The sequence below is a fragment of the Bubalus bubalis genome, chromosome 6 (assembly GCF_019923935.1).
Source record: "Bubalus bubalis isolate 160015118507 breed Murrah chromosome 6, NDDB_SH_1, whole genome shotgun sequence".
Lineage (NCBI taxonomy): Eukaryota > Metazoa > Chordata > Mammalia > Artiodactyla > Bovidae > Bubalus > Bubalus bubalis.
The window spans coordinates 84,238,270-84,265,757 of NC_059162.1; the positions used below are offsets into that span (position 1 = coordinate 84,238,270).

A 27,488-nucleotide genomic window follows, 5' to 3' on the forward strand; every position below is an offset into this window, starting at 1 on the left:
GCATCAAACCTGGAGAACTGATGCTTTTGAACTGTGGTGTTGGAGAAGGCGCCTGAGAATCTGTTGGACTGCAAGGAGATCTAACCAGTCCATCCTAAAGGAAATCAGTCCTGAATATTCATTGGAAGGACTGATGCTGAAGCTGAAACTCCAATCCTTTGGCCACCTGATGCGAAGAACTGACTCATTGGAAAAGACCCTAATGCCGGGAAAGATAGAAGGCGCGAGGAGAAGGGGACGACAGAGGATGGGATGGCTGGATGGCATCACTGACTCAATGGACATGAGTTTGAGTAAGCTCCGGGAGTTGATGGTGGACAGGGAGGCCTGGTGTGCTGCAGTCCATGGGGTCTCAAAGAGTCGGACATGACTGAGCAACTGTACTGAATAACAAGAAACTGGCAAGATCACATCGCTCCATTACACAATGGCATGTTATACAAGAAAAAGAAGAAGAAATCACAGTACAGTTGACCTCGGAACAACACAGGGATAGAGGCACTGACCCCCACACAGCTGAAAATCTGTATAAAACTTGAAAGTCAGCCCTCCATGTCCACAGTTCCACACCTGGGGTTCAACCCCCTTGGATCATGTAACACTGAAATACGTATTTTTTAAAAATCGCATATAAGTGGCCCTGCTGCTGCATCGCTTCAGTCATGTCCGAGTCTGTGTGACCCCACAGACAGCAGCCCACCAGGCTCCCCCGTCCCTGGGGTTCTCCAGGCAAGAACACTGGAGTGGGTTTCCATTTCCGTCTCCAATGCATGAAAGTGAGACGTGAAAGGGAAGTCGCGTCCAACTCTTTGCGACCCATGGACTGCAGCTGCAAGTGGCCCTGGTATGGGTCAAACCCGTGTTGTTCAAGGATCAACTCTCTATACAGTTCACCCTTTAACAACAGGACATTAGAAACATTGTATGAGAAACATAATGTTGAGTGAAAATGCAATTTCTAGAAGCACCAATATATGTATGTATGTGTGTGTGTATAAAGTGAAAGTGAAAAGTCGCTCAGTCATGTCTGACTCTCTTCCACCCCATGGACTATAGCCCACCAGGCTCCTCTGTCCATGGAATTCTCCAGTCAAGAATACTAGAGTGAGTTGCCCTGCCCTTCCCCAGGGGATCTTCTTGACCAAGGGATCAAAGCTGGGTCTCCCGCATTACAGGAGAATTCTTTACTGTCTGAGCCACCAAAGAAGTGCCATACAGGTATATTTACTCTTTATGAAATTTAGTAACAAGCCAAAAATGAAATATATTTAGTACACATTGGTGATAAAAACCTTTCTTCTAAAGGAGGGGATTGATAAACATAATCCTCATGATAATGGGGGGATTTCAGGGGGTTATTTTTAGGGAACATGGAAGTAAATACAAGGTATTGCTAATGGACTCTTTCTTGAGTTGGGTAGTGGGTAGCTAGGTCTTCATTATCATGTGTCATAAATTCCACATATTTTCACATTGAAAAGTAGTGAAAGTCAGTAAGAAATCAAACCGGTAATGTTTATTAAAAGGATTTTTTGCAATATCCTAGAACCTCCAGCAACAGGCCTGAAACAAGTTTAAAAGAAATACATTTGAGTTTCCATTTTGGATTATTTTCATAATGCTTTTTCCTCCAAGAAAATATATGAGTAGTCAAATTAGAAAAAAAAATCTTCATTTCTTTTTACTTGACTAGTGTGAATAATTTGTATTTTACATCTAATCTCCAATTCCCATACAAAAATTGAGGTACAGTAATAATGGAGGGAACTTCAGGATGGACAAATCGAAACAGCAGATAATCCACATGTCTGTTCGACTTAAAATGAATCATTCAGTCTTTTAACAATCTATTTCATTTCTCGATTATGCTTGGTTTCAAAGAAATTTCTATTCCTAGAAAGAGGTTAAGAAAGGATGATGATACAGGCTTGCTGTAAAGAGCTACGCAGCCTCTCTCTCTCTCACACACACATACATCATATATCACATATATGAGAAAAGATCAACAAGGTGGGATTTTTGTGGTTTGGCAGAAAGGAAATGATACATGAATACAAAGCTTCCTTCCAATGATAAACATTCAATACCTGGTTATAGACCTGAGTTCCTATGAATGATCTCCAAAACAAATTTTTTAGAAATCTGACCAAACATGAGTGGCATTCGGTACTGAAAGATGAACTGAACGTGAGGATTCCCTATTTCATCACAGGTCCAGTCAGAATTTCACCATTTTTGTAGGTACATAGATACCCCATTCTTTAAAAAGGTGTTCTGGCTCGAAACACCTTACCAGGTATAGTGAATTAAGAAACTGCAAGAGCAACATCTAGCCATCCATACTTCCCCACAGCGAAGACAATCATCTTCTCTCAGATACAAAAAATAATCAGAGAATTAAGTAATAATTAAATGAGCTAGAATTTCACTGATAAGCATTATAGTGGCTGATATTAAGTTACTCTCTACCAGTCAAGATCTCTCTACTCTGTGCCACCTGAACAAACACTCCTCACCCGCTGGGAGGTGTTCAAGCAGCTACACAGGAGAAAGAAAGAAAATGACCAGTACAAGGAAGGCCAGGAGTGTATTGCGAGGCAGCATCGACTACCTTACAAAATCAGAAAAGAACAATTTGTTTCCCTAGATGCTATAATTTCACTTATTAAATATCTCCTTTAGAGATCAATAGTACTTTAAGGAATAGAAAAATTAGAGTGCTTCTTATAATTCAAGGTCTTAACATTAAACGTAAGTTTAACATAATTTTAAGAAAGGAAAAAAATAGAGATATTTACCTGACACCTTACTTTTTGTCATTTAAAGATAATTTTTGAGTTACTGTATGAATACAATATCTAAACAGATATTTCTCCTTCCCAAGATTCCTACTTCCCTGTAAGCAGCTAGCCCTACGTTGACCTTGACCTGAATCTTACACTTCAGAAATAAAGTGGAATTGCAGGAACATATATAAGTAAATGCACATTTTCTCATTATAGTTTAAACATTTATAAGATACCCCAGTCCTCTGAAGCACACTGGGAAAATCCCACACTTTATATCACATTGCAAAGTGCAGGTTGGTACACTACCCTCTCTGTAACTTTGAGATCCAATTAGAATGTTAAGGGGAAAAGTACATTCTAGTTTCCATTCCTCATCGGAATATTGCTGGTGTTGCTCACCAAAGAAGACAGTCAGAATCTGGTCCCTTTTAGCAGTCTATGAAAACACAAAAGAAGACTTATTCCCAGTCTCTTTATTTTTTTCACCCAGTCTCTTTAAAGCAAATTATTTTTCATATGATTTTATGTTTTTCTATTATTAAAGTTTTAGTTAAAAAAAAAGAAATGCATATTCCATCAAAATCCCTCCATTATCCTTTGCTGAAACCAGTAGGAGCTTTTAGATATGAAAACAGGGCCAGACAGAAACACTTTCTGGGAAAGTCTGCAGTGGAATGGTTTTGATAATGAACATGCCTAGAGAAATAAAATTGTGAATGCTGTATGTGTTGGGGGGAAGAAACTCTTATCTTCAGTTGGGTTCTGTTTCCCTTAGAGAGGCTTATGTTACCTACAATCAATAGGTCTCCAATTAAACAAAGAAGATTTACATACGCTGGTGCATTTTGGAGCTAATGAAATTGGTCTACCAGTTTTAATGAGAGTAAAGTATTGGATAGGAGCGGGGGGACGTGTGAGTTCATCGTATATAATTAGACCCAGCTCCTTAATTTGGATCTTTACCTTTTTTACCACTACTGCCCTTGGCCTCTCCCAACTTAGGAGAAGTAACCATGCCAAAATCTATCCTATTCAGTGAGGATAGACAAACAAACCTGCAAATGCTCACTAGAGATAAGGCTATGATTGACAGACACTTTCCCTGTAGAACAGGACTGTCTGTGATTCAAAACCAGAAAATATGTGTGTTCATCCTGAGGAGAGAATTCCTTTTTTAATCAAAATTGTGCTCTTCACAAATTTAACAGCATGAAATTAAAATCCTTTCTCCCTCTCCTATCAGAGTAGCTAGCACACAGTAGGTACTTGGTAAATCCCTGTTGCTATAATATAGAAACGGATTTCTTCACATACACAGTGGAGCAATGGCTATACTACTCTATCACCTCCAAATCATTTTTTCTAGGAAAACAGTTGTGGTAAAAGCTAACACCAAGATCTCAGACAGAAAAACAAATAGCCTATATAATTTTTAATAAATAAGTCCAATATCACCAAAGCTTTACTGTCAGAATTATCATTTATTTATTCTGAATTGGCAACCCATTCCAGTGTTCCTGTCTAGAAAACCCCAGGGAGAAAGGAGTCTGGCAAGCTATGGTCCATAGGATTGTAAAGAGTCAGACACAACTGAGCAAGCATGCACTCACGTGCGTATGTGTATATATGTGCACGTACATGTGTGTGTGTGTGTATAGTGGGTAAAGACTTGGCAGAGAAACAGGTTGCCCCTATATGTTCTGTGCACTAAAATTCTCATTTATGTCTTTGCATGTGCTCTCTCCAGTTTCAAGGTTAGTCATGTCCACTGGTTCACTCAATCCAGAAAGGTAATTTACTTGTGTTAATTATCCCACATTTGTCTCAATACACCCTGTCCTTATTTAAACACTGCATTTATTGTTTTGATAACAAATAAGAACCGTCAATCAGAGAAGGCAATGGCACCCCACTCCAGTACTCTTGCCTGGAAAATCCCATGGATGGAGGAGCCTGGTGGGCTGCAGTCCCTGGGGTCATTAAGAGTTGGATACGACTGAGCGACTTCACTTTCACTTTTCACTTTCATGCATTGAAGAAGGAAATGGCAACCCACTCCAGTGTTCTTGCCTGGAGAATCCCAGGGACGGGGGAGCCTGGTGGGCTGCCGTCTATGGGGTCGCACAGAGTCGGAAACGCTGAAGTGACTTAGCAGCTTAGCAAGAACCTTCAATAATGCACAGCATTTTGAAAGGGGCCTTGTCAGAAGCATAAGTCACTCCATAACACTAAGTTCCTTAAGTCCTGAATTCCCTTCTCAGAGTTCAGCCCCTGCCTCCGAAAGCTCAAGAATCCAAGGCTAAGACATCAGAGTTTACTGAAACATCACCCTGGTGGGAATCTGCGACTGGGGACTCATTCCAAATTTAAAGATGAGCAATCCTTTTTCCAGATGTCGGACTTCGACAATGAGAATCCCTTGAAACAATTTTCCTCTAAATAAGTGATTAAACAACAGCAAAGAGTATTATATTGACTCACAAATATAGACTCATAATTCTCCTGAATACATATAATTTAAAATACATCGCATTAATGAGATTGTTTATCATTAACGTGTTCAGTTTTATTCATATCTCATGAAAAAAAAAAAAAATGGGAAACCAAAGAAAACAGAATTAAGGCCAGATCTGAAAAAATGCCATCCAGGATTACAAGTAAGTAAAGTGTGGGCACGGAAAGAGGAGAGAGACGGGGAGATTCTAAAGATTAGTAGCAAAAATGGAAAAATGTTCAAAGGTGTCAAAACTTTAATTATTTGGAAATAAGACCTCTTAAAGGAAACATCAGATATTCCTAAACTCATCAAGTAAATCCTGATATCTGTATCCAAGTGGTTTGTTTCATCTGACGTCAATGTTTTTCCCTGGAAGAAATGAACTGCTAACATTCCACGAACTCTATCGAGTTTGTCTCACTTCTCACCCTGACCATCAAACAAAGAAATCTGTCTTGAGTTCCACGATGTACCCCATGTCACTATGACTAATCCAAAGCATTTTTATTTACAGTGTTCAGAATGAATTTCTATGACAATCCCATGCCATTCTCACGTGCCTTTTGAAAAATAATTACAGAACGAATCATTTGTTCTGTGCATTATACAAAGAAAAGCACCTGTATTAATGGCTGCAGAAACAGATTTCATTTTCAGGTTAAACAACAAGCAGATGTAACAGAGAACAAAAAATTTCCAATATTTGGGACCACCATATTGTTGTTGGTGTCGCTGCTGTTTGTACTTCATTTATCAGACATGCAATAGTTCCTCTCCTTTCTATCACCATCTGTACCCACTTTCCCAAAAGACCCTCACAGCTGCCCCGTTACCACACTAACACACACTCACACATACAGGACCCCCTTAATACTTGCCTGTTTTCTTTTCACAAGAGAAAGAAAGGCAGAGCAGTTTGAGACTTCGGACAACTTAAAACTCACTTCCATGTCAAAGTCCCAAGATTACTTACTTTCTTCGGAGATGGAGCAAATCAGAATGTAAATGGCTGTGCTTCTGGGACTTGGCTGTATTTTAGGAACGACCTGCAACTGCCACGTGAATTCACCACACTTGCTCTCAAGGCCTCCCCTTCCTTTTCGTTGGTCACTCCTTCATTTCTCCTGCTGTTTAGTTTCCCTATAACTCTGTTTTATACCTCTGCTGCTGCTAAGTCACTTCAGTCGTGTCCGACTCTGTGCGACCCCACAGACAGCAGCCCACCAGCCTCCCCCGTCCCTGGGATTCTCCAGGCAAGAACACTGGAGTGGGTTGCCATTTCCTTCTCCAATGCATGAAAGTGAAAAGTGAAAGTGAAGTCACTCAGTCGTGTCCGACCCTCAGCAACCCCATGGACTGCAGCCTTCCAGCCTCCTCCATCCACGGGATTTTCCAGGCAAGAGTACTGGAGTGGGGTGCCATTGCCTTCTCCAGTTTTATACCTCAGTGTTCCTCAAAGGAGGGCCTTAAAAAAAAGAAGGAAAAGTTTCTTGTATACCAGATTTCTCTAGAGAAGACATGCTACAGTGAACTATTAAATAATAGAAACCACCTGTGCCCTGTTCTGTCTACTTCAATTTGCTTTCCATTTATGTAGATATTTCTGACATAAGAAAACAAAAAATTTAACACTTACTAGTAATGTCATCAGATGACAGAATTCCTCAATGGAGACCAATCGTACGGTAAAAGGGCGGTATCAATTACCGGTTTTGCAAATGTTTAAAACTTCATATGGGCTATTAGCCGGGAGAATCCTAATTTTAAAACATTGAAAACCTTAAAATCTTAGTTTCTGAGGAAATTTCATCTAAGATGGCATCAACTCATCTCCTAGTTTTTCCTTCAGTTGTGTATCTTTGGCACCTAGCACAGTGCCTAAAAGGCAGCAAGCATTCAAAACACGTTTGCTGAACTGAGTTGTCAACGACAAGGTTGAAACTGTCAGCGGAGGCAACCAAAATACATCTCCTATGACGACACCAACCAAGGGCATTCACCTTGATGCAAACGATAACAACAGACCACAACTGCTCCTCAACTTACACACCAATTTTCTATCTCCAGAGCTCCTGGGATGCACAGACTTACAAAATGAAAGTTTCCTCTAAGCTTCCTTCCAAGTATAAAGTTCTGAATCTATTAACAAACCAGGACAAAGGCTACTTGCTCACCACTTTCTAAATTTCAGAGAAGGGCATCCCTGGTGGCTCAGTGGTAAAGAAGCTGTCTACCAATGCCAAGGACGCTGGTTCGATCCCTGGTTCAGGAAGATCCCACACGCCACAGGGCAACTAAGCCCATGTGCCACAATTATTGAGACTGTGCTCTAGAGCCCGGGAGCCACAGCTACTGAGCCCATGTGCTGCAACTTCTGAACCCCAAGAATCCTAGAGCCGGTGCTCTGCAACAAGAGAAGCCTGCACTCTGAAACTAGAAAGTAGCCTCCACTATACAAAACAAGAGAAAAACCCGCACAGCAACGAAGATCCAGCACAGCCAAAAATAAATTTTTTTTTTTAATTTTAACTTCAGAGAAAACAATAGCTTTCAGCACTATAATGTACTTCCAGAGAACAATTTTAAGCCCATCCATAAATTCCAAAGCAGCCCTTAGGGAGAATGATATACTCGGGAACACATGGAGATAAAAACAGGCCGTGGAAAGATCAGATCTGGTAACCAGCCCTAACCACTTACTAACCATGGACCAAGGACACATTTCTCAGCCTCTTTGTTTCTCAGCAGCATTAAGGCAATTATAAAAGCTCCCCTATCTAAAAGGTAAGATTTACATGAAGAGCTAATAAAATAATGTATAAGAACCAACTTAAATATCATAGAAATTAACAACTCTAGTCTAGCAGATCTGGCTTTCATCCTGGCTCTGCCACTTACATTGGCCTGACCTTGAGTGAGCTAAGAACACTCTCTGAACCTCAGTTTCCTGAATAACAGGAGTAAACCACAACAAAAGGCATCTGCCATCTCCAATCGCCCCCACCACCCAACATGAAAAATTCTCTAAAACTTGGAGAAGTCCAAAAGGAAAACAAAGCAGAAACAAAGCAACCCACATAAAACCCAAGAAACCCATATCCACAATTTAGAAAACCAACAAAGCCAACCCTAAGAAATGGCACCCAGCTATGTAAACTCCTTTAAGTGCCCAAAGTGTTTAAAGAGTCTGTCACAGAATGCTCCAGCACAAAGCAAAACACACTGTTACAGCTGCTCTGTTCACACTTTTTAAAAGGTGTCAGTAATAAAGGGCCAAACATGAGACTCTCTGAATGCGCATGTATGCTCCTCTCCCATCTATCTGTCTGCCTCCAGTTCTGCTGTCTCATGACCTGGCCTCACTTACTCAGCATCACCCACCCCAGCACAGCACCTCCGAGGCTCAACTGCAAATAAAGTTAAAAGCTATGCATAATCAGTCTTTAGACAGCAAAATTGAAAATGTCTCTCTTTGAAGAATCACAAAGCTTTCTCTCTGAAACCTCTGACCTTTCTAGAGAAATCAGAGTCACTGTAGTTTAAAAATGTAGGTGGTAAAAGTACAAAGGATTACATTTATCCATTTTGCATGTTTGCCATCTTTTCTGAGATGAGGGGCAAATACCTTCAGAACAATTAGTTCTTCAACGCTAACATTTCAGGCTGCAATACCCTCATTCTCCAAGAACTATACACATCCTGGGCCCAATGAGATGGCACTTTTCTGTTCATTTCTATTCCTATTTTACAGAAAATCTAAAATACATGATTTTAGAATCCCTTTTTGTAAAAAATAAAACTTTTGTCTGTACAGTAAATAAGCAGAAAAAATAATAATAAAAATTCATTTGAATCTTCTTAAAAACCACTGTCATCCCTGATTGGGTGGGAAGGGTAAGGGACTTTTAAAAGTACATGTAAAAGAAAAGAGAATTCTTGATAAAAGTCCTTGTCACATATTAAGAGGCCATACAATAAAAGTATTGCAATGACTATCTTTCCCTAACAGGAACAGACAACAATAGTTGCGCTGTTGAACAGCATCAAGTTACAAAGACTTCATTCTCAGAAGTTACTTGAAACTACTTTCCCAAAGAGAATCTCCACCATTTAAAAGGAGGGGAGAAAAAGCTAACTAAAGAAATCAATCAGAAACTTTAGTAACTCGGTAATTTTTATATACAAGGCATCCATGCAAAAATCCTGCCACAGTCCTACAGAGATGCAGACAGCTTCTGCCAAATTCTTATCCCAAATCCTTGCTTCATCTTAAGTGTCCGTAACCCACTTATCTTTAACTTTCAATTACGTAACGCTAAAAATGTACTCTAAGGTATACACTGTTTTCCATCAACAACACTTTTAATGTTTAGTATTTATGAATTATACTCAACATAAAAGATGTTTACTATTTTCATTCTTAATCTGCTATTATATCTGAGCCCGTACAGCTCTGCTGAAGGTTTACATGCAGATGCACAGTATCTTAATTACTCATTCTACAGTAAGCTCTTTAAGCATCTCCATTCCTCATTCATTTGGAATGTTTAAAAATGCCACAAGAAGGGCTTGATGTCATCTCAACACTGAAATCCATCTGTCTATGGCCCTCTTTTGACTTTACTCCTTTTGCAGCCAAAATTTTCACAAAAGTTGATGAGAATTTGTCAACCTAAGGACTTGTGATGTCAGCTCCTGTGAAAGGCAATGGAATATTTGAAAGTGACAATGATGGGATCCCATACGTACAATATTCACTTTATGTAGGAGCTTAAACTTAAATCACTAATCTCTTCAAAATTAAAATACACAGAATTCTAAATGCTTCCAATAGGGGAAGAGGAAAAAGGTAGGGATGTAACACAGAAGAGACAGTTCTCAGTTTCCCATATTAAGTAATAGGTCCCAAATTTTGAAAATTAAATGAATTATTGATGTTGTAGCACCACAGTTCCTATTTATCCACTGACAAATACCTTTCCCTACCAAAAATTACCAATCGGATAAAGCTATATGACTCACCACAGATACATCTTCCCCAACAGCATGAACATGTTGTTGCACTAGCCAATCACAGGCTGGCAAAATTACAAAAGGAAATAAAATCACCCAAACCATAGCAACAAAGACAACAGCCTGACAATGGCAGATGCTACACAGAAATACCGACAAAACTGCTAAATATTATTCATTTTTAAAATATGTTTTATTGCTACTTTCATTTCATTTTGCTTTTATAACCCATAGAGCATTTCAAAAATAGTCATTAAAATATATACATGAATATATATGCTCTGAAAACAGGTTTTGTTTGGAAACTCACAGGCTATTGGTCCCACCAGAAACTCTCACCAGAGACATCAAAGGTAGACAGTATGGAACCTGATGGAGAGGACAGTGGGGTGTGAGCCCTATTTTTTTTATTGCAATCCTCTTTTGTTTCCAATTGAATCACTTTTAACACACACCTCAGGTTTCCCTTTCTGGGATAACATACTCCACACCCTAACTTTTAAATTTATTAGCACTTCTAAAAAATTAAACTTAAAAAGAAAGTCACATTTCTATTTTATTCTATGTAAGTTCAATTCAACAGCTTATTTTTTTAAATAAATACTAGAAGGATTCATATATACAATGAACAGATGTAGTATAAATTATAATTATCATCTTTTTTCTATTTACAATGATAAAATTCATGTTGAGTGAGGCTCTGAACTTACACACTTAGGTCATTAAGAACTAATCCTGCTGAAGTTTAAAGAAAATGAAAATAAAGGCATTAAATAAATTAATCAATAAATATACAAGTTACTTAAGGGCATTAACATGAAACTTGTTCCTATTTTCAATTTTCCTCCTTTGTCTTTAAAATTAAAAATCTACTTTTTCAACTAATAAAATTCCATTTTTTGCTTTTTTAAATAACTATACAAAAGATCTTTTGGGAACAAAGTAAATTTAAAACATTTAAATCTAATGAGGAAATTAAAATATATATATCTTGTACATATTTAAAAATGTACAAAAATCTACCCAGTAAAATATTACATGCAATTATGATTTTTAAAATAATGGTTGCTTTAATTCCCAAAACATCTAGAATCAATTCATCTAACTTTATCTTACAAAAAATTCTTAAACCTGTGTTATAATGCTTCTATTCACTAAACTTCTACATTCTAAAAACAAGAAAGAACAAGTCATTCCAGATTTTTGACCCCAACACTAACAAGCATGAGACCATTTCTCCCTCTTCTAACCAAGTGTGGCTTCATTTTGCGGACAAAACTCGAACTTCACTGTAAAATATCTCCGTGGGAAGGGTTTGGATTTTGACTTTTTATTGCCCTTTGATTTAAGGTAGGTGTGTGATACCATTTAAGTGACATCCAATCCCTCTTTAAATCCAGACAACAGGATGTAAAGAGGGATATCAGACAGATCTGAATTTTATTTTTAAAAGAATAGGACACAGAATCAGGAGGCCTGGGTTTAATCTTGCTCTGCACAAGTCACTAGGCACCTCTGAGACTTGATTCTCACCTGTACAAATGGACAGTGCATTACTTATTTACAATACTCCAATGAAGTTTAAAAAAAAAAAAAACAGAAAGCTACAATGCATGCCAAAATTTAGTACTGCACTTGCTGCAAAACAGACACTGAATAAAATTAATTATTAGTATTTGTCCAGCTGCCTGCTTGCCTGCCTTCCTTTCTTCCACCCATCTCCTTTTCTGTGCAGTGCTGTGCTGTGCTTAGTCACACAGTTGTGTCCAACTCTTTGCGACCCCATGGACTGTAACCCTCCAGGCTTCTCTGTCCGTGCGGATTCTCCAGGCAAGAATACTGCAGTGGGTTGTCAGGCCCTCCTCCAGGGGATCTTCCCAACCCAGGGATCAAACCCAGCCAGGTCTCCCACACCGCTGGCGGATTCTTTACCATCTGAGCCACCAGGGAAGCCCCTCCTTCTCTCTACTCTTAATCTATCAAGGTCCAAAATACTTACCACTAGGAAAATATGTGAAAGACACGAAGACAAATAAGTTTAAAGCTCTCAAAAAACATGAAAGCTATACCACCTCAATCTCCAGTTATTACCATCATCCTAACCATTTCTCAGGTTGAGATTAGCAATATCTCACAGACCAACACTTGCCAAATACACAAATGAATTTATTTATCTCAATCTTATCTCATTTAGTATCTCTTACAAACAAAACAGCAGAAATATCCTCTGCTCCAAACCTGCCACAATTTGTCATTTGTGGACATATTCCTTTGGCTAAAAGGCCATGTTTATTTCACTAGAATATTAATAAGAAGACTAACCCTGTTAGATAAAATATACTTTTACCCTGTGGAATTTTCATAGCAAAACAAAAAGTATTGATTTCTAATAGTTGGGGAAATGCCTAGGAAAAAAGCCATTTCTATCTTAACAGCAGCTAGAGAATTCTGATAAATTTCTAAAGTTTGGATCAATCACTTCTAACAGTTGCCTTGGTGGGAAATGGCCAAAATGTTGACAACATTGTAAGTTTCCCCCTTGAAAAGCAAAATGGTAATAATAATAATGATTATCTCAGTAGCCCCCTTTCCAAGTTCATGCATGCCACAGTGTCCTTAACTGGACCCCTAAATGCTACCGAGAATTTTTGCAAAACTTTTCTTTATAAAAATCTGAAAAGAAATTCCAAAAGCCCCCACATAGTCTCTCAGTCTAGAACATACAATGCAAAAAATGATGGTGAGATGGATTATAAAATTCTCCACCTGATGTCTTACTGCCTGGGATCTTTTTACAGTCATTACTTAAACCAAAACACTTTTTAGAGCATCTCCATTTGCAATTAAGTTCATAGTTATATGTTTCTCTTAACAAAGCATGCCAGTTCATTCATTCTCTTCCTCCTCCACCTGACTTCTTCCTTCCCCTGACCTCACCTCCCAAGGATTTACAATTTTATGTTTAAAAGCAAGATCTAACCTCTAAATGACCATGGGAAAATAATTGCTGAAACGACAACAAATTGGTGTTTAGCACATTCACCGAATGCAATCTGTATTTTATGTTTTTCCTTCTATTCTAACCTCAAAATTGTTTTTAATAATCTATATTAACATTTGTGAGCAATTAGAATTGTTGCTGCTTCTGTGCAAGTTTTAAAAAACCGACAGGCTGTTCTGCATCCTCTGGAAGCAGCTTGAGGCCTTAACCAAGTAAAACACCCAGTCCTACTGTGTACAGCAGTGACCACAACAAAGGCTGTGGTTTCTCCCACACTAGCCCTAAATAGGTTTAAATTAATGCTATCCATCACTGGGTGGAAAAGCAGACAAGGCAAATCCAAGCCAGCAGCGTTGGGAAATCTCTTACCAACACTCAAACCTCTGAGCCATAAATGAGCTGACCTCTGTTTTACTCCAGAACAACCCTTTTTCCCTATTTCTTCTACTCTCTCTGCCTTTCAACTTCTTTCTCACCACATTCTAGAATAAAGAATATTTTTACTGCATTCTAAATAGAGGATATTGCTACAATCTTCAAGTTATGTAGAAAACACTCAAGGATATAAAAGCCATATTTAATCTCAAGTTTGTTGATTGGGCTAACTCCCTTAAAGAATGAAAAGATAAGTAGAAAGATGACATCTTCTAAAAGCTTGTGCATATACCAATAAGTTCCAGTACATCAATCAGCCACAAAATCCACCTTTGGTTTAAGGTTAGGGTTACAATTTGAAATAGAGTGGTACTAACATTAAATATCACTGTATATAATCTTACCCCATTCTTTTTCCACATACAGTTTATTATTATAAATCAAAGAAACTAACCACACAACTATTTCTACTAGGCAGTTTATTAAGATACTATAATGTATAGTCTTAGACTTGAGTGTAAACATACATACGCACAAGCTCCTGCTAATAGGACATATTAACTATATTTTAGATACACAATCCTGCCACAAACATAGTAAGTTACCTTAAATTTAAAAATCATCACAATTAATTTAGCATAAAATTATAAACAATAACAATCTAACATTATCCATTAAAATTTTTTTTATAATTCACTGGGTCGCAAAGAGTCGGACTCAACTGAGCAACTGAACTGAACTGAACTGAATATTACTCGGTATGCACTGATAACCTTCCACAGATGATTACACTGTATTTCAGGTACCCGCTTTTTAGAAAAAGAAAGCATTTCCCCCTACTCTATCCAGCACTGTGTGCAGCCTGGATGTGCACACACATGCACACGAAGCGCACACACGCTCCTACACAGACACTCCTAATCTTACACCTGCTCTGAAGCAGTAGGAAGTGAATTCTCAATCTGTCAACATGACCATCTGCTCTATCTGCATATCACGGCTTCCTCTATTACTATATGAAGGAATGGCAATCACGAAGCCAAAATACAACCACGGTGCACCTGAATGGGAGTCTCTCTTTGTTGAAATGGAATAATATGTGGCCTATCAAGGAGAAACTAACAGTAACAGAAATAATTTGAATGAGCATTCAGGACAGCATAATTAAGTGAACAATATCGTACAGGTAATATGGTCATCAGGAACCCTGCCAGCAGGTTTCCAGGACAGGTACCAAGCTTCCCAGGCACCACAACTCTTCCAGTAAGTGAGCAAACCTATATTATTCCTGGTCCGAACAACACGAAGTACAGGTAGCAACGATGGGAGCATGGAAGCAATCAGTAACGACTGTACTGAAAACACTACTGTGCAAACACGGGCACTTTCCACCGTGAAACTAACAAGTACTCCTGCTACCACTGGGAAAAGTTCAGTTTGCTCTGTCACGGGCTAATTAACAATTACAGCAACTACCTGACTTCTGTCCTGTATTTGTCTTTCAAAGTGAATGTTAAGGCAACTAAAAATACTTTCAATCTTAGAAAATTCCTCACCTGCTAACTGAAGATGCTCATTGTGATTAATCGCCTTGGGGCCTAAAGCCACTCAAAACTTAGCAAAGGCCTTCGCTGAATTAAACATAATTCTATTTGTTTAACTTTAGTTTTTAAACATCTCCACACAGCTGCCTCAGCTTTCATTCTATCCCCCAGCAGGTAATAACTATAAAAAGTAAATTGTCACACTGTCATTTTATGGCCTAGATACAGCAACCTATCTCTATATAAGAGATGAGTCCTTAAAAAATCTAACCCCTTACAAAATTTAACTAACTCAACTGAGAATCTTTCTAGAATCTGATTACATTACCAGAAGTTATACAGAAGCAGTTAAAAAAAAAAAAAACTCTCCAGAAAGTTCTCGGTTGAGTGCCTACTAATGAACAAAGGTTAACTTTATCTAAAAGGTCAAATGCCTGGTGGCTAAGGTTATGACCTTAACAACTTAAATTGTGACCTTGCCACGTGCCGGGTATATTGTAGATTCTGATACAGATCATCTGGTAAAGACTAGTCATAAATTAGCTTTACTGTTACACGCCCACAAAGAAAACCATTTGCCACAATACCATAACATCTCCAAGATGTCATGTGATACATGGGAAGGACGACTCAAGTAGAGACCAAATTCTGGGCATAAAATGGTTTTACTCTTTTGTACTTTTAACGAGATGAAATTCTCAGGCTTCTGGAATCACTCCGATTTCATTACACTTGTTACTGTTTATCAGCCACAAAATTCACAATTCTAATGCCCCTTGATTTAGAGGGAATAAAAAAAAAGGAATGCAGTTTATGTATTGTATTTTGCATCTCAATAACTTAAAAAAAATCATCTCCTACACTTTTAAAAAACAACTGATTCTGCATTAGCTTCCAGTATTTACATGTGTGTTCTAAGATTTCAACTTCTGTCCAAAGAAGAGGCCGAGGCATGAAGCAATAATTATTGTATGCATTTTTAGAAAGAAAAAAAAAATCATCTTGTGGCAATCAAGGGGGGAAATGGCATTTTGGGAGGAAAAAAAATACATTTAATAGAAAGGACGGGGGAGGGGGGAGACTATAGGTGAAAAGGCCACAATGGTTTTGGCAAGTTTCTTGAAGCACGTTTCAGAGTCTCTGCCTCCTGCCAATACTGGCAAGTTCTCAAAACTTTTAAGGAGGTAAAAACATTGTTTAGTGTTTACAAATCTTCAGTATTATAACAGATGCTTGTCAAATCAGTTGTATGCGAGTTGACCGATCTACCTCCTATTTGTACTGGCAGCTTCCCTTCCACTAATAGCAGGCCTTTAAATCTCTGAAATCAAATTTGAGATATTTTCAGACAAAAGGCCGTGAGCATCCCTCGGACCCTTCCCGGTGCGCGTAGAGGCGCCGCGGCTGCGCAGGGAGAGCCAATGGCCTGCACTTGGCCGGCATTCAGGCAACCGAGGGATTCTGGGAGGCGCAGGGAAACCGAACCGAAAGGTAGTCTGATCCACGGTGCTGGCAATAAATCTTTCATTAGCAATAAGGATGCTCACTCTTCCTAAGCAACCTTCTACCTGCCATTTTACCAACATCAACCTTCCGGTCCTTGAAACCGCCAGCAACTGTGTTGGCTCAAGGATCTGGAGCCATAAAACGGGCAAAAACCGTCAACAGTGAAAGAGAATCCAACGTGAAACGGCGAGAGCGAGAAGGGCTGCGTCTCTGTGAATCTAAAGGAAACGTTTACACCTAAAACTTAGAAGGGACGCTGCTCATACCAATAAGCGCAGAACAGGTATTCCGTTGTGATGTTACCTTCGAAGGACGCACACACCGCGATGGGCATCACTCGTTGGCACCTGCAATTTCCTATGTTGGTCCGTTAGAGCATTTATTATCATTTATAAAGTATTTACTTCTCCAAATATTAGAGGTTAAACACACGATTTTTGAAGAGTGTGCTCCCAAAGCACCTCTAATAGCCACACCTTTTTTTGCACCTTGCCCTGGCAGAATCTCTACTTATACATATAAAAATAAAATTTTTTAACTCTGCTTTTTCAGTAGACAAAGTAACAACAATAGAGTTAACCGAGAGTTAATAAAGGGCCGCTTGTTCCTGTTTAGAGGTCATTTGGGAGGTGTTGCCTTTTCGTTTTTGCTACCCAGAACTGGCTAAAGCAACAGGCACCTCTTATAATTAAGTATACATTTTCAAAAACCCAAATATTTGAAACACTTACAGATCACATCCTCTAAAATACTCATCTATCCCCTGCCAACAGAATGCAAATGATGATGTGACATGCTTGCAAAGTAAATTTCTCCAGTTTCTTATGTAAGGACAGATGGATAACAAAAGTTCTCTTTCTAAAACATATATTGAGAAAAATAATAGAGAATAGGCTATCAGATGACTTCTTTAAAAAATTGCTCGCATTTTTAGAATTAAAAATGTTTTGCAAAACAATGGAGTGTTCCCTTTCACAGGTATCATCTTCTCTGCCCTTTGGCAAAAAATACATACATACATGCACCCCAAAACAACCTACTGGAAGGAATCCACAACCTTCGTTCTTCCATCTGGCTCAAGTAACTGCCATAAAGGTAATCTAGCAAGACCGATATGTACATATAAAAAGTCAACAAGTTTCACAGGACCTGAGCTTTCACGTTAACACAATGAGCCTTTTGTCTAAAACAAGACAAGAGGAACAAAGTAAAAATGCATTATTTTATCCAGTCCTCAATAGTTTTATCCCGAATGCTACTCTACCTGCTGCAACAGACACAGGAAAAGCATGCCTTGAAAACAGCCTTGGAACAATAAAGAATGTTATTATGAATCAAAGCAACTCAATCAATTTTCAATATCGATTTCTCAATTTGTTCACGCACTATACAGGTTTGGTTACTTTTAAGATTAACCTTTCCATCAATTGCTTAAAGAGCTGGATTGTTTTTTTTTCCCTTAGCAATCTTAAACAACACCAAGAATTCCTAACACAAAGTTAGTAAGTTTGTATTACTGTGATTCTTTTTTCTTCATAAATGATCAGCTATTTGACAGCAATCTTACCTCCAACCTCTTCTTGATTAGAAGGGGGCTCAAGAGGCTCCAGAAGGTTAAAAACACTCCCAGAAGAAAAGCAACTAAAAACATTGCCTCACTATTAAACTAAATGCTTTTTAACTAGATCATTTGCCAGTTAAAATAGACTCTTTCTTACAAGGGTTTTTATGAGGTTTCTCTCACCCCTCATCAAAAAAACGTGATTTAAACAATATCTCATAATTGACTACCAACAAATTGATAACACTACTTGCCAAGAGACTTGAACTGAACAAGAATGCTCTCAAAGCTATGCTTTTCCACCTGAATGAAGGTGAAACCTCAAACTCTGCAGCATCTGGCTACTCTGACATTGGGCTACCTTGGACACCACGCTGTCCATATAGACGTGGCCTGCCATAGGGAGCTCAAGAATGGACCAGCACACGCAGAGGTCATCAGGAAAGAAGCACCCGCGAGAAAGTGGACCGACTTCTCACCATCGCACTTACCTGCTGCATGCACAAAGTATGCCAAATATAAATCGAGTTCCTTAACAGAAACCCCTATGTGATGGGGCTGGACACAGAGCCCTGGATTAGAGCACTGCGGGGACTTTACAAGGCGCTCGCCATCAGTACTTTCGAGCGGAATACCTTTAAATAAAATCACCATAACAAGGTCCAACCTCCAGACTTTATCTGCCTGGCGGAGGCAGTCAATTCTTCGCATCTTGCCTTTCTGGTCTGGGTTGGAAAGAACGCAACACGGAGGCTTTTTCCCTGTAACTGTAAGAACAAAATCCTCTCGGTACTCAGGTCGGATATCTTTCCGCAACTTGGCCAGCAGTCGAGATGCCCACTTCTGTTTGACCTCTGGTTTTTCACTTAGCAACTCATCCTTCACAGCTCTCTCTTCTTCTTTTGACATACGCTTTTCATGTTTTTTGAAGTATTTTCGTTTTCGGGCCTGCAGGTTGAACCACGTGTAGGCGAAGGCTCGGACGTGGGGCAGAAGTGCTTCGATGAAAGGATGAAATTCATCCTGGCAAAATGAATCAAGACAAAAATATAACTAAAATGAAAACAAAAGGAAACAACATTTCTTTAGATGCTCACCTTTAAAATATGTATATATAATCCTATTTCACTTGAAATTTGATTCAAGCACTACCAAAATCATACATGGGATTGCTATGGAAAGTCCAAGAGGGGGGGTTAAAAATACTATCAATATCGTGTCTCACAATCTCAAAGAAAAAAACTGTTAAAAGTAAAAAATGGTTTGTTATGTTACAGAATTGTACCAGGTTCTATTGTCGGGCCTACGTCCCAAAGCCTTTAGACAGCCAGTGAAGTTTATCGAAATGCTTATAACAACATATAATCTTAACCCTATTTCAAGGAAGGCATATCTAATTTTGCTCCAGCCTTGACCTCACTACTTGTAGTACAGCCAGGGCTCCGCAGCCAGATTGGCAAATCCTAAACATTTAGATGCCAGTCAGTGTTTATGGAAGTCTAGGAGCAAAAATCATCTCCACGCTCAATGGAAACAAAGACTTTCCCTCTACAAGTAGTGCATGTAGACTCTGATCTGTTTCTTAGTCATTTTTGTAACATTTTAATTCCTTTTTAAGTATTACAGTTAACACACAATTTTTTTTTTACTCAAAAACTTAGAAAAATTTGGCAGGTCCATATATAAAAGAAGAAATGGATTTTATATTTGTCGGACTAGAATAAAAGATCTATGTCCAAGACATAATTGCTGATATTATGGAAATGAAACAAAAAGGCAAAAAAGGGGGAAAAAAAAAAACAAAAGCGTTCAAGCCAGATAGTAAACAGAATGTGTCACTGTGACAACACGGTTGCAACTAAATACATTCAATTTACTGATGTGATTGTGAAATACCTTCAGCAATAATCATCCCTAAAGAACAGGGTACCTATTTAAAATTTGAAAATAGTATTTCAGGTTTTTTGTTCTCACAGGGAAACAGAGAACCTGGTATATTCAATGCTTATGAGACTACAGGAAAACCCTCATGCTTGCCTCTTAAAATTCAAGTAATTTGAAAATAAAATTGAATCTAAAACATTTAAAATTTTCTTACTCTTTTATTGAAAATACTTGATTCTTTTGTTTGACATTTTCTTAGGAAACAGAAATATAAAATTAAAGGAAAATTAAACAGTAACCTCCACAAAGCTTTCTGAGTACATCTAACTTTTGATTAACCAACCCACACTAATCTTACATAACTTCTCCCCACTGCACAACCCCCACCAAAAGATAAATTATTTACTTTCAAATAAATGAGGATAAGGAAGCCAAAGAGATATTTGATGACTTTTTTAAACGGTGGAGGACAGACAAATATAAAATGCATTCTTTAAGTTTGGAATATCCATCTAAATATATACTTTGGAGGCACAAGTAACTATAATGTCCAAAATATTAATACTATCAAACCAATTATTAATTTTTAAATGTTAAAATATAAATTGAGTGTTTAAAATTGGTGAAATATTTTAACAATCAAGCCTGTTAAAATATAAATTACAGTCAATCATTTAAACACTACATATGACTGCTTTTTAGGTAAGTTTATATTAATATAATATACAATAAATCATTTCAATAATTGACATTTAATTTTTTCCTCTCTCAACAAATTTCAGGCTTTGTATTTCAAGTTTAGGTTTGAAAACTGCTCTTTTTCAATGAAAGAATCCAAATGCAAAGAAGTCAGCCTTTATAATGCATGTACATTAAGTGGAGAGAAAACAGAGAAAAATACAAGAATTATATTATTCTTTCCTATATACCATTTGCACTTTAAAATTTCTGATGTTTGGGTATCTTTTCTACTATTATACTTTGAAAGAGAGAAATGGGGTGGGGGGAGCATTTTTCAAGCCACAGTTTATCTAGCAAGGTATACACCAAACCGCAAAGCATTTAAACATTACTAAATTCTGAGTTCATCCTTGAAATGCTCTAAAATACATAAATTTAGGGTTTGAAACACTCCTTCACATTGACTGACTTTTTTATATACACAGGACATGCGGGGGACCAAGGCTCTCTGGAATTATGCAAAGAAAGCCCGGAGTCTACCTTAACTACAAAGTGAGCTTTCACCAAAAGGAGGATTTCATTTTAAAGTCTCAGCACCATTTTAAAACGCAAAGAATAAGTTAGCTCCAAACATTCATATTTATGTCCAAACCTAGTCTTATTAAAGCACTTTAATAATGATAAACATTTAAAATAAATCTTCCAATGTGACATTTAAGTGTTCAAAGATATCCCAATATGCTTCTCAGAGAACTGCGAACTGCGTTCATTCGTGTTCAAAAGGATTTTGTTTACCTGCCAACCAAATGCCCACATATCTCATCAAAAAAATCCTTAAATGAGGTCAACTATGTCAACTAATCATTAAGAATAATCTTAAGTCCCAATTTTGCATCAAAAGTATTTACAAGTTTTTACTCCCCAAAGGTTTTAAGAATGTGCCAATAAAAGTGCACAATATTTTGTATTTTTTATGACTCAGTCACATGCACAATGATAGTGCTAGTTATTTTTCTCAACACACAATTAGAAATATTCCAGAATATCAAAACTAAAGGCTATCATTCACTTGTAGGAAATGTCCAGGCATAGCATAAATTAGTTTTTAAAGAAAAAAACAGTATGCCCTTATAAATCATGTTGTTGCACATATCGCCATAAGCTGTGGAATATTTAAAAATAGTCAAGAGAAAACAAAAAGAATATTTTATGTATGTACTCGGTGAGAAAGTTACAGGCCAGCAATAAAAACAAACCTGAAAACCTGTTTCAAAAGCAACAGGACTTTGAATCAGCATCTTCAATGTTCATCTGTTTGCAAGTAAGCCAAGTTTCAGAACCACGGAATGCTGATATTTCTGGAACTACTTCTTTGAAAGGTTCACCTATAAATTTCTACTGTTATCATTCTATGACCAGGTACATGATTTGGTTAAGATGTTCCCACTTGGATTAAACTAGGATGTTTGGCATTTTCCTAATAAAGTTTTTAAAAATTGCATTCACGTATATGGAGTCTATTCTTTCATTTAGAGTCTTTTTATCACTATGCTTTACTGGACTTTCTTTAATGACCAATAAACTTCTTTTTTGTTTTTAAAACTGGCTCTAAAGCTTTATAAATATTCTGGCAAGTTAAATACATTGTGAATCAATTTTTTAAAAGAACAACTCATAAAATATATGACCCTTATTCACTATTTAGTGTACATTTTCTTTACAAACTGTTACACGAAGTAAGCATTTCTCTTGGTGTTTCCAGAAGAAGGCCTACTGAATGTATCCATCGCAGGGCCAAATAGGTTTTTTTTGTTTTTTTTTTTAAACAAAACTTTCTTAATGTGATAATGGCTCATGAGCTGTGAGAATCCTATAACTGTGTTAAATACCTGACTATGCCCTGGGCCTACATGCGTACACTGGTATCCTCATATATGCACCATGCCAAAATATAAATTTATCTATTGGGAGCTCACTGGAGAAGTTCCTGAAGTGTCTGCTAAGTTCCTTCCTCACAACAGCAGCACCACTGGTATTATCTACCAGTTCTATGTGTTGCAAACTTTTGCCAGCTAGAACTTCAGCCTTTGAATCTCAGCATTTTCACTGTAGTCATAACTCATTCAAATTATCTTACACTTTGCATCTTATCCATATGCAATTGTGAACCTTGCCAAAAGTGGTTGGAAAAGTTTCATTCCATACTTCCACAAGTTACTAAAATAGTAACTTTGGAAGTTTGTTAGGGAAAAATAAAAAACTTTTACAATAACTGAAAGCAACTGCTATCCATTATTAATGCTAGGCCTAAATCCCAAACCGACCATTTCAACATAAAAGATATATTTAAGAGTCTTCTGAGATCAGATAGCCGGTAGATGACTGTTAGATATTGCAATAAGAAGGGATGTCATGTGGGAAATAAATCCAGAATCGAGAGAGGAGAGAAGAAACTATGGATACTTTTTAGTCTTCCAGAAAGAATTCCGGATAAACCGTTATCTCCTGCTAAATGAAAGAAGTGGTAGCAGGTTTTTGTAGGGAGTGGTGAGTAAACATTTTACATGAAGCATACAAACTTCATGTACATGATTAATGGTCAGATCGCAATGTACCAAAACAGTATGAAGGCTCACAGTTTTCTTCAAAAAAAAAAAAAAAATTAGCGCAAAATCACTTTGACTTCATGCCTTTTGGTCAAAATAAATAAATAAATAATATATTCAATAGGGACCAGATTTGGAGCCTTGAAGTAGCAATATTTTGCCTGGGGGTAGTGCAGACAGGGGCGGGATGGAAAGGGAGGACATGGAAAGGAGAGGCGCTGGGGCGAGAGACCCACGCTCCGAGTTAGGTTGGAGGGGAAAAGTTGCCCCAGTCCTGAGCGCGGAGCTGCCCGAGTCGCGTTGCGGCGGCGGGGGGAGACGCGTCCGAACGGGCCGCCGCTCGGGGCTCGCGGCTGGGAGCCCAACTCCGCCCGGCGCGCCCCAGCCCGCGGCCCGCGGCCTCGGCTGCTCGCCGCCCTGCGCAGCGTGGGCTCGTCCCGGCACGGAAACTTTCGCTCGGGAAAGCCAGCGGGCGACAGGCGGCGAGGACGCAGGCTCCACCCGGCCGACGCGGGGGGACGCGCGGCCCCGCAGCCCCGCAGTCCCGCTCCGCGGAGCCCCGGGGCCGGCTCGCCGCCGCCCGCCCGGGTCCGAGGGGCGCTGTCCCGGCCGGGGCCCGGGGCGCTGGCCCGCGTCCCTCCCGCGGCCGGACCCCAAAGGCTGACAAAGAATAAACAAAAGTAAGAGTTTGGGGCGGCTGCGGCGGCGCGGGCTCCGCGGGCGGGCCGCGGGCGCGGGGACCTGAGTTCTCCCGCAGCCGGGGGTGCAGCGGCCCCGAGAGTGCGGGGCGTGCGGGGGGCTCCGTCGGCGGCCCCCTCCCCGGGCGCCGCGGAACTACAGAAACCGGCCTCGCGCCTGCAGAAACGCTGAGTCCAGATTTCAGCGTGACATGAGCTGCAACCCCGCCGAAACACGTGCGGGGCGTCCGAAAACACCACCGTTCCGCAGTCAATCGCCCCGATATTAATTAACGCATTAATAAGAGGGCGCCATTAGCCATGTGCCCACACAAATGGCCGTGCAAGAGGAATGCACCCGCATGGAAACAAAGTTACTTTCTCAAAGCTGTATTTCTCCGCCCCCCCCCCCCACCACGAGCACACGCGCGCACACATACACACACACAGAGAACACGCGCAGATATGGGCACACCCCGGGACACATGCCCCGGGCCCTGCTAGCGCGGGGTCCCCGGCACCGCCGGCCCGGCCCCAGGTCTGCCCCCGCCATCCCGACCCCCCCGCCCCCGACTCCGCATCCAAACAGCTGCTTACCTGGGTGAGACAGAGCGGAGAATACATCACTGCCGGGCGGTGGGGTGTGCGTGTGCGTCTGGTGTGTGCGGTTTGGAGGTGTGCGTGAGTGCGGGTGAGAAAGGAGAAAGAGGGAGAGAGGAGGAGAGAGAGAGAAGGGGGGAGAAAAAAAAAATCAAGCCTGCTTCTTGCGTTCACATTTCCAACTCGGCTCAACTGCAGCCAGCCAGCGCTATTGCCGCTCCATGAGCTGAACTTTAACCCCGCCTAGAGTTTCCCTACACTCCACTATACATGTCTACTGTACGCGGGCGTTAAAGGCATAGCGCACCCTTTCCCGCTCCCGCGCCCGCCGGCCGGGTGCCCGCGAGCTGCCCGCGCGCCCGCCTCCGCTCTGCACCGCACCGCACGGCCGCCGCCCGCTCGCGCCGCCGCCGGTGGGGGGGGGGCGTGGGGGAGGGGGCGGCTGCGGCGCCGCGCGGCCAGCCGGGTCCCGAGCCTCCGCGGCCGCTCGCGCTCGCTCCTCGCTCGCTCCCTCTCTCGCTCCCTGGCTCGCTCGCTCGCTCGCTCGGCCCCCCCCCCCTCACCCCCCCGTCCCCGCTCAGCGCATTACTGGGTAACGCAGTGAGGAGCAGTTACAGTCTGTACTCCCGGGCAGCTATAGGCTGCCACAGGATGTGCTTAAGCAAACAAAACTACTTTTCCTCGTCCCCATCCCCCAACCCCCGCCGCAGACCTTCGCGGACCTCGGTGGAGGACTTGGGCAACTTTGCCAGGTTGCCCTGCACCCCTCGATTCACTGCGTGGGCACGGAGAGAACCGCGGAGAAAGCCGAGCGCGGTGGGGGGGGCGGGCTTGCAGATTTGCATGTATGCAAATTTAAAAGAATCAGACCTCCTAGGTAACTTTTTTTCCCTTCTGAAATGCGGTACGGCTCAAAGCATTGTAATCTCTCCAACGAAGCTTTTTGTGGGAATAGATCGTCGGCAGAGGTAATTATGCACAAAATCCTGCAAACTTTGTGCAGCTTCAGTCCTATGGCCTCCAGAAGCGGGGGTGGTGGGGGAAATTTTCACAAGGAAGATTCACCGGATTTGGGGGCTGGTGTGGGGGGGTTGTCTGGAGAAAGGGAGGCGGAGATTAACGAGCATTCTCCCTCCCAGGACTGTGAAACTAGTGGGTTTGAGCACAGACGCCATAGAAAAAGTTGTATCACGTTCAGAAACAACAGTGGTTTAGCTGTGACATCTTTTTCTTTTTAGGAGGGAAAAAAAAACGTGAAAGGGATGTCCCCTTAGGGAAGGGAGATATTCTCGTCCACAAACGCGTGCCCAGAACTGGACACAGGCCTGTCATTACCGCCCCTGTTCCCGGGACACCTCTGGAAGGGTGCCTTTTAAGAATCCCCTCTTTTTCCCTCCCCCAGGTAATAGTTCTTAAAATGGAAAAGAGCTTCCTGCAATTATTTTAGGTTTGCTAAAGTATTGTTTTGGCAGAAAAGGGGGGTGGTTTTTAGGGTTTGGCAAGATGCCAATAAGCCTGCTTTTCCAGTTTTTTTTTTTTAACCTCATATTTTCTCTAGGTTCTCCTCACTGCTGGGAAAGGGAAAGAAAAAAAAAAGTATACCTCCTTCCTCCAAACCCCCATTCCATCTCTTCTCATCTCCCTCACTCTAGTTTGCAGCCTTCTGCATTTTCTAATCCTCAGAATTCCAAAAGGGAAGACGACTGTATGGCGATGAAAGGCTCTCTCTATCTAGCACACAGGGGAATGTGCACCTTGGTGGAGGCTGCCCATCTAGAAAGCCTCTGAAAAGAGGAAATTCCTGTAGGAATGCCCACTCTGCATGTGTGGAAGAGATGACGCGTTAAGGCCACTCTCATTCAGACTCTTCCCCCACCCCACTCTCTTTTTTTAAAAAGTAAGGGGCAAGAAATATGCTCCTAGAGAAAAGAAAATGAAGTCCTCAAATATTCTGCATCTTTCTAATGTGATTTTATGCTTGTTCTCCAGTTACTTAATAGCCAAAATAATTCCAGGCTTCTCAGGAGACCATTTTCACACGCCCCCGCTTCTAAATATCCTTGGAAATCTCTCAGGTTATTTATTGGGGTGAGGGGAAATAATGACTTAAAACTTTAATAAAAGAGCCCCGTTTCCCAAACAACACAACTGCTTTTTTTCCTTGCTTCCTCTTAGATTTCAGTAGGAGAAAAACGTCCTAAAAGGCTAGCCGAGTTACAGAGACAACATTCCTGGCCACGAGAACCCTTGCTGGGATCTATAACTTCAACGCGCTCCAAGTTTCCTCGATAGAAGTTTCTGGCTGACAGTTCCAACATGTAACTGAGGCACAGTGAGAAGTTATTGTTCAGAGTGTGTACTCTTGGGAAGCTCTCTTCCAGAGAAGATTAAAATCTTTCTTTTGGTGTATTAAAAGATAGACTTCACATCTGCCACTTTCCAAAACAGTAAAGATTCTGAGTTTTAATTGAATCTCAAGAAAAAGGAAAAGGATTTTTTTTTAAAAAAAGCACTGGCACGTCCCCCTGGGTTTTTTTTTGTTTGTTTTTTTTTTTTTAATGGGGTAAAGTAATTTAATGCTGATATTTCTACTTTAAAAACTTCTTTTGTTGCAGCAGTGGATGTGCCCGCGATTTCCAGCTTTCTGCGGTTAGCAATATTATCTTAAGTAACTTTTGGCGCCCTTCGTAAGACTTTTGGATATGGGACGATTGTTTGCGCCCTCTAGGCAAGGGCTGGATCCAAGTTCAGCAC

General features: G+C 40.3%; 1 protein-coding gene across 5 annotated transcripts in view; it reads right to left on the reverse strand.

The window, feature by feature from the left end:
- Positions 1-27,488, reverse strand: part of NFIA (nuclear factor I A) — a 405,480-nt gene that overhangs the window by 375,268 nt on the left and 2,724 nt on the right. The window contains exons 1-2 of one of the 5 annotated variants that reach the window (XM_025289453.3): positions 24,732-25,163; positions 18,778-19,309 (exon numbers count right to left, since the gene is read on the reverse strand). In XM_025289453.3, coding sequence (XP_025145238.1) covers positions 18,778-19,309; positions 24,732-24,758 — 559 coding nt within the window. In that variant the 5' untranslated portion in view covers positions 24,759-25,163. Of the gene's footprint in view, positions 1-18,777; positions 19,310-24,731; positions 25,196-27,488 lie in introns of those variants that run through there. The other 4 variants (XM_006055921.4, XM_025289452.3, XM_044944906.1 and 1 more) reach the window with 4 other exon arrangements.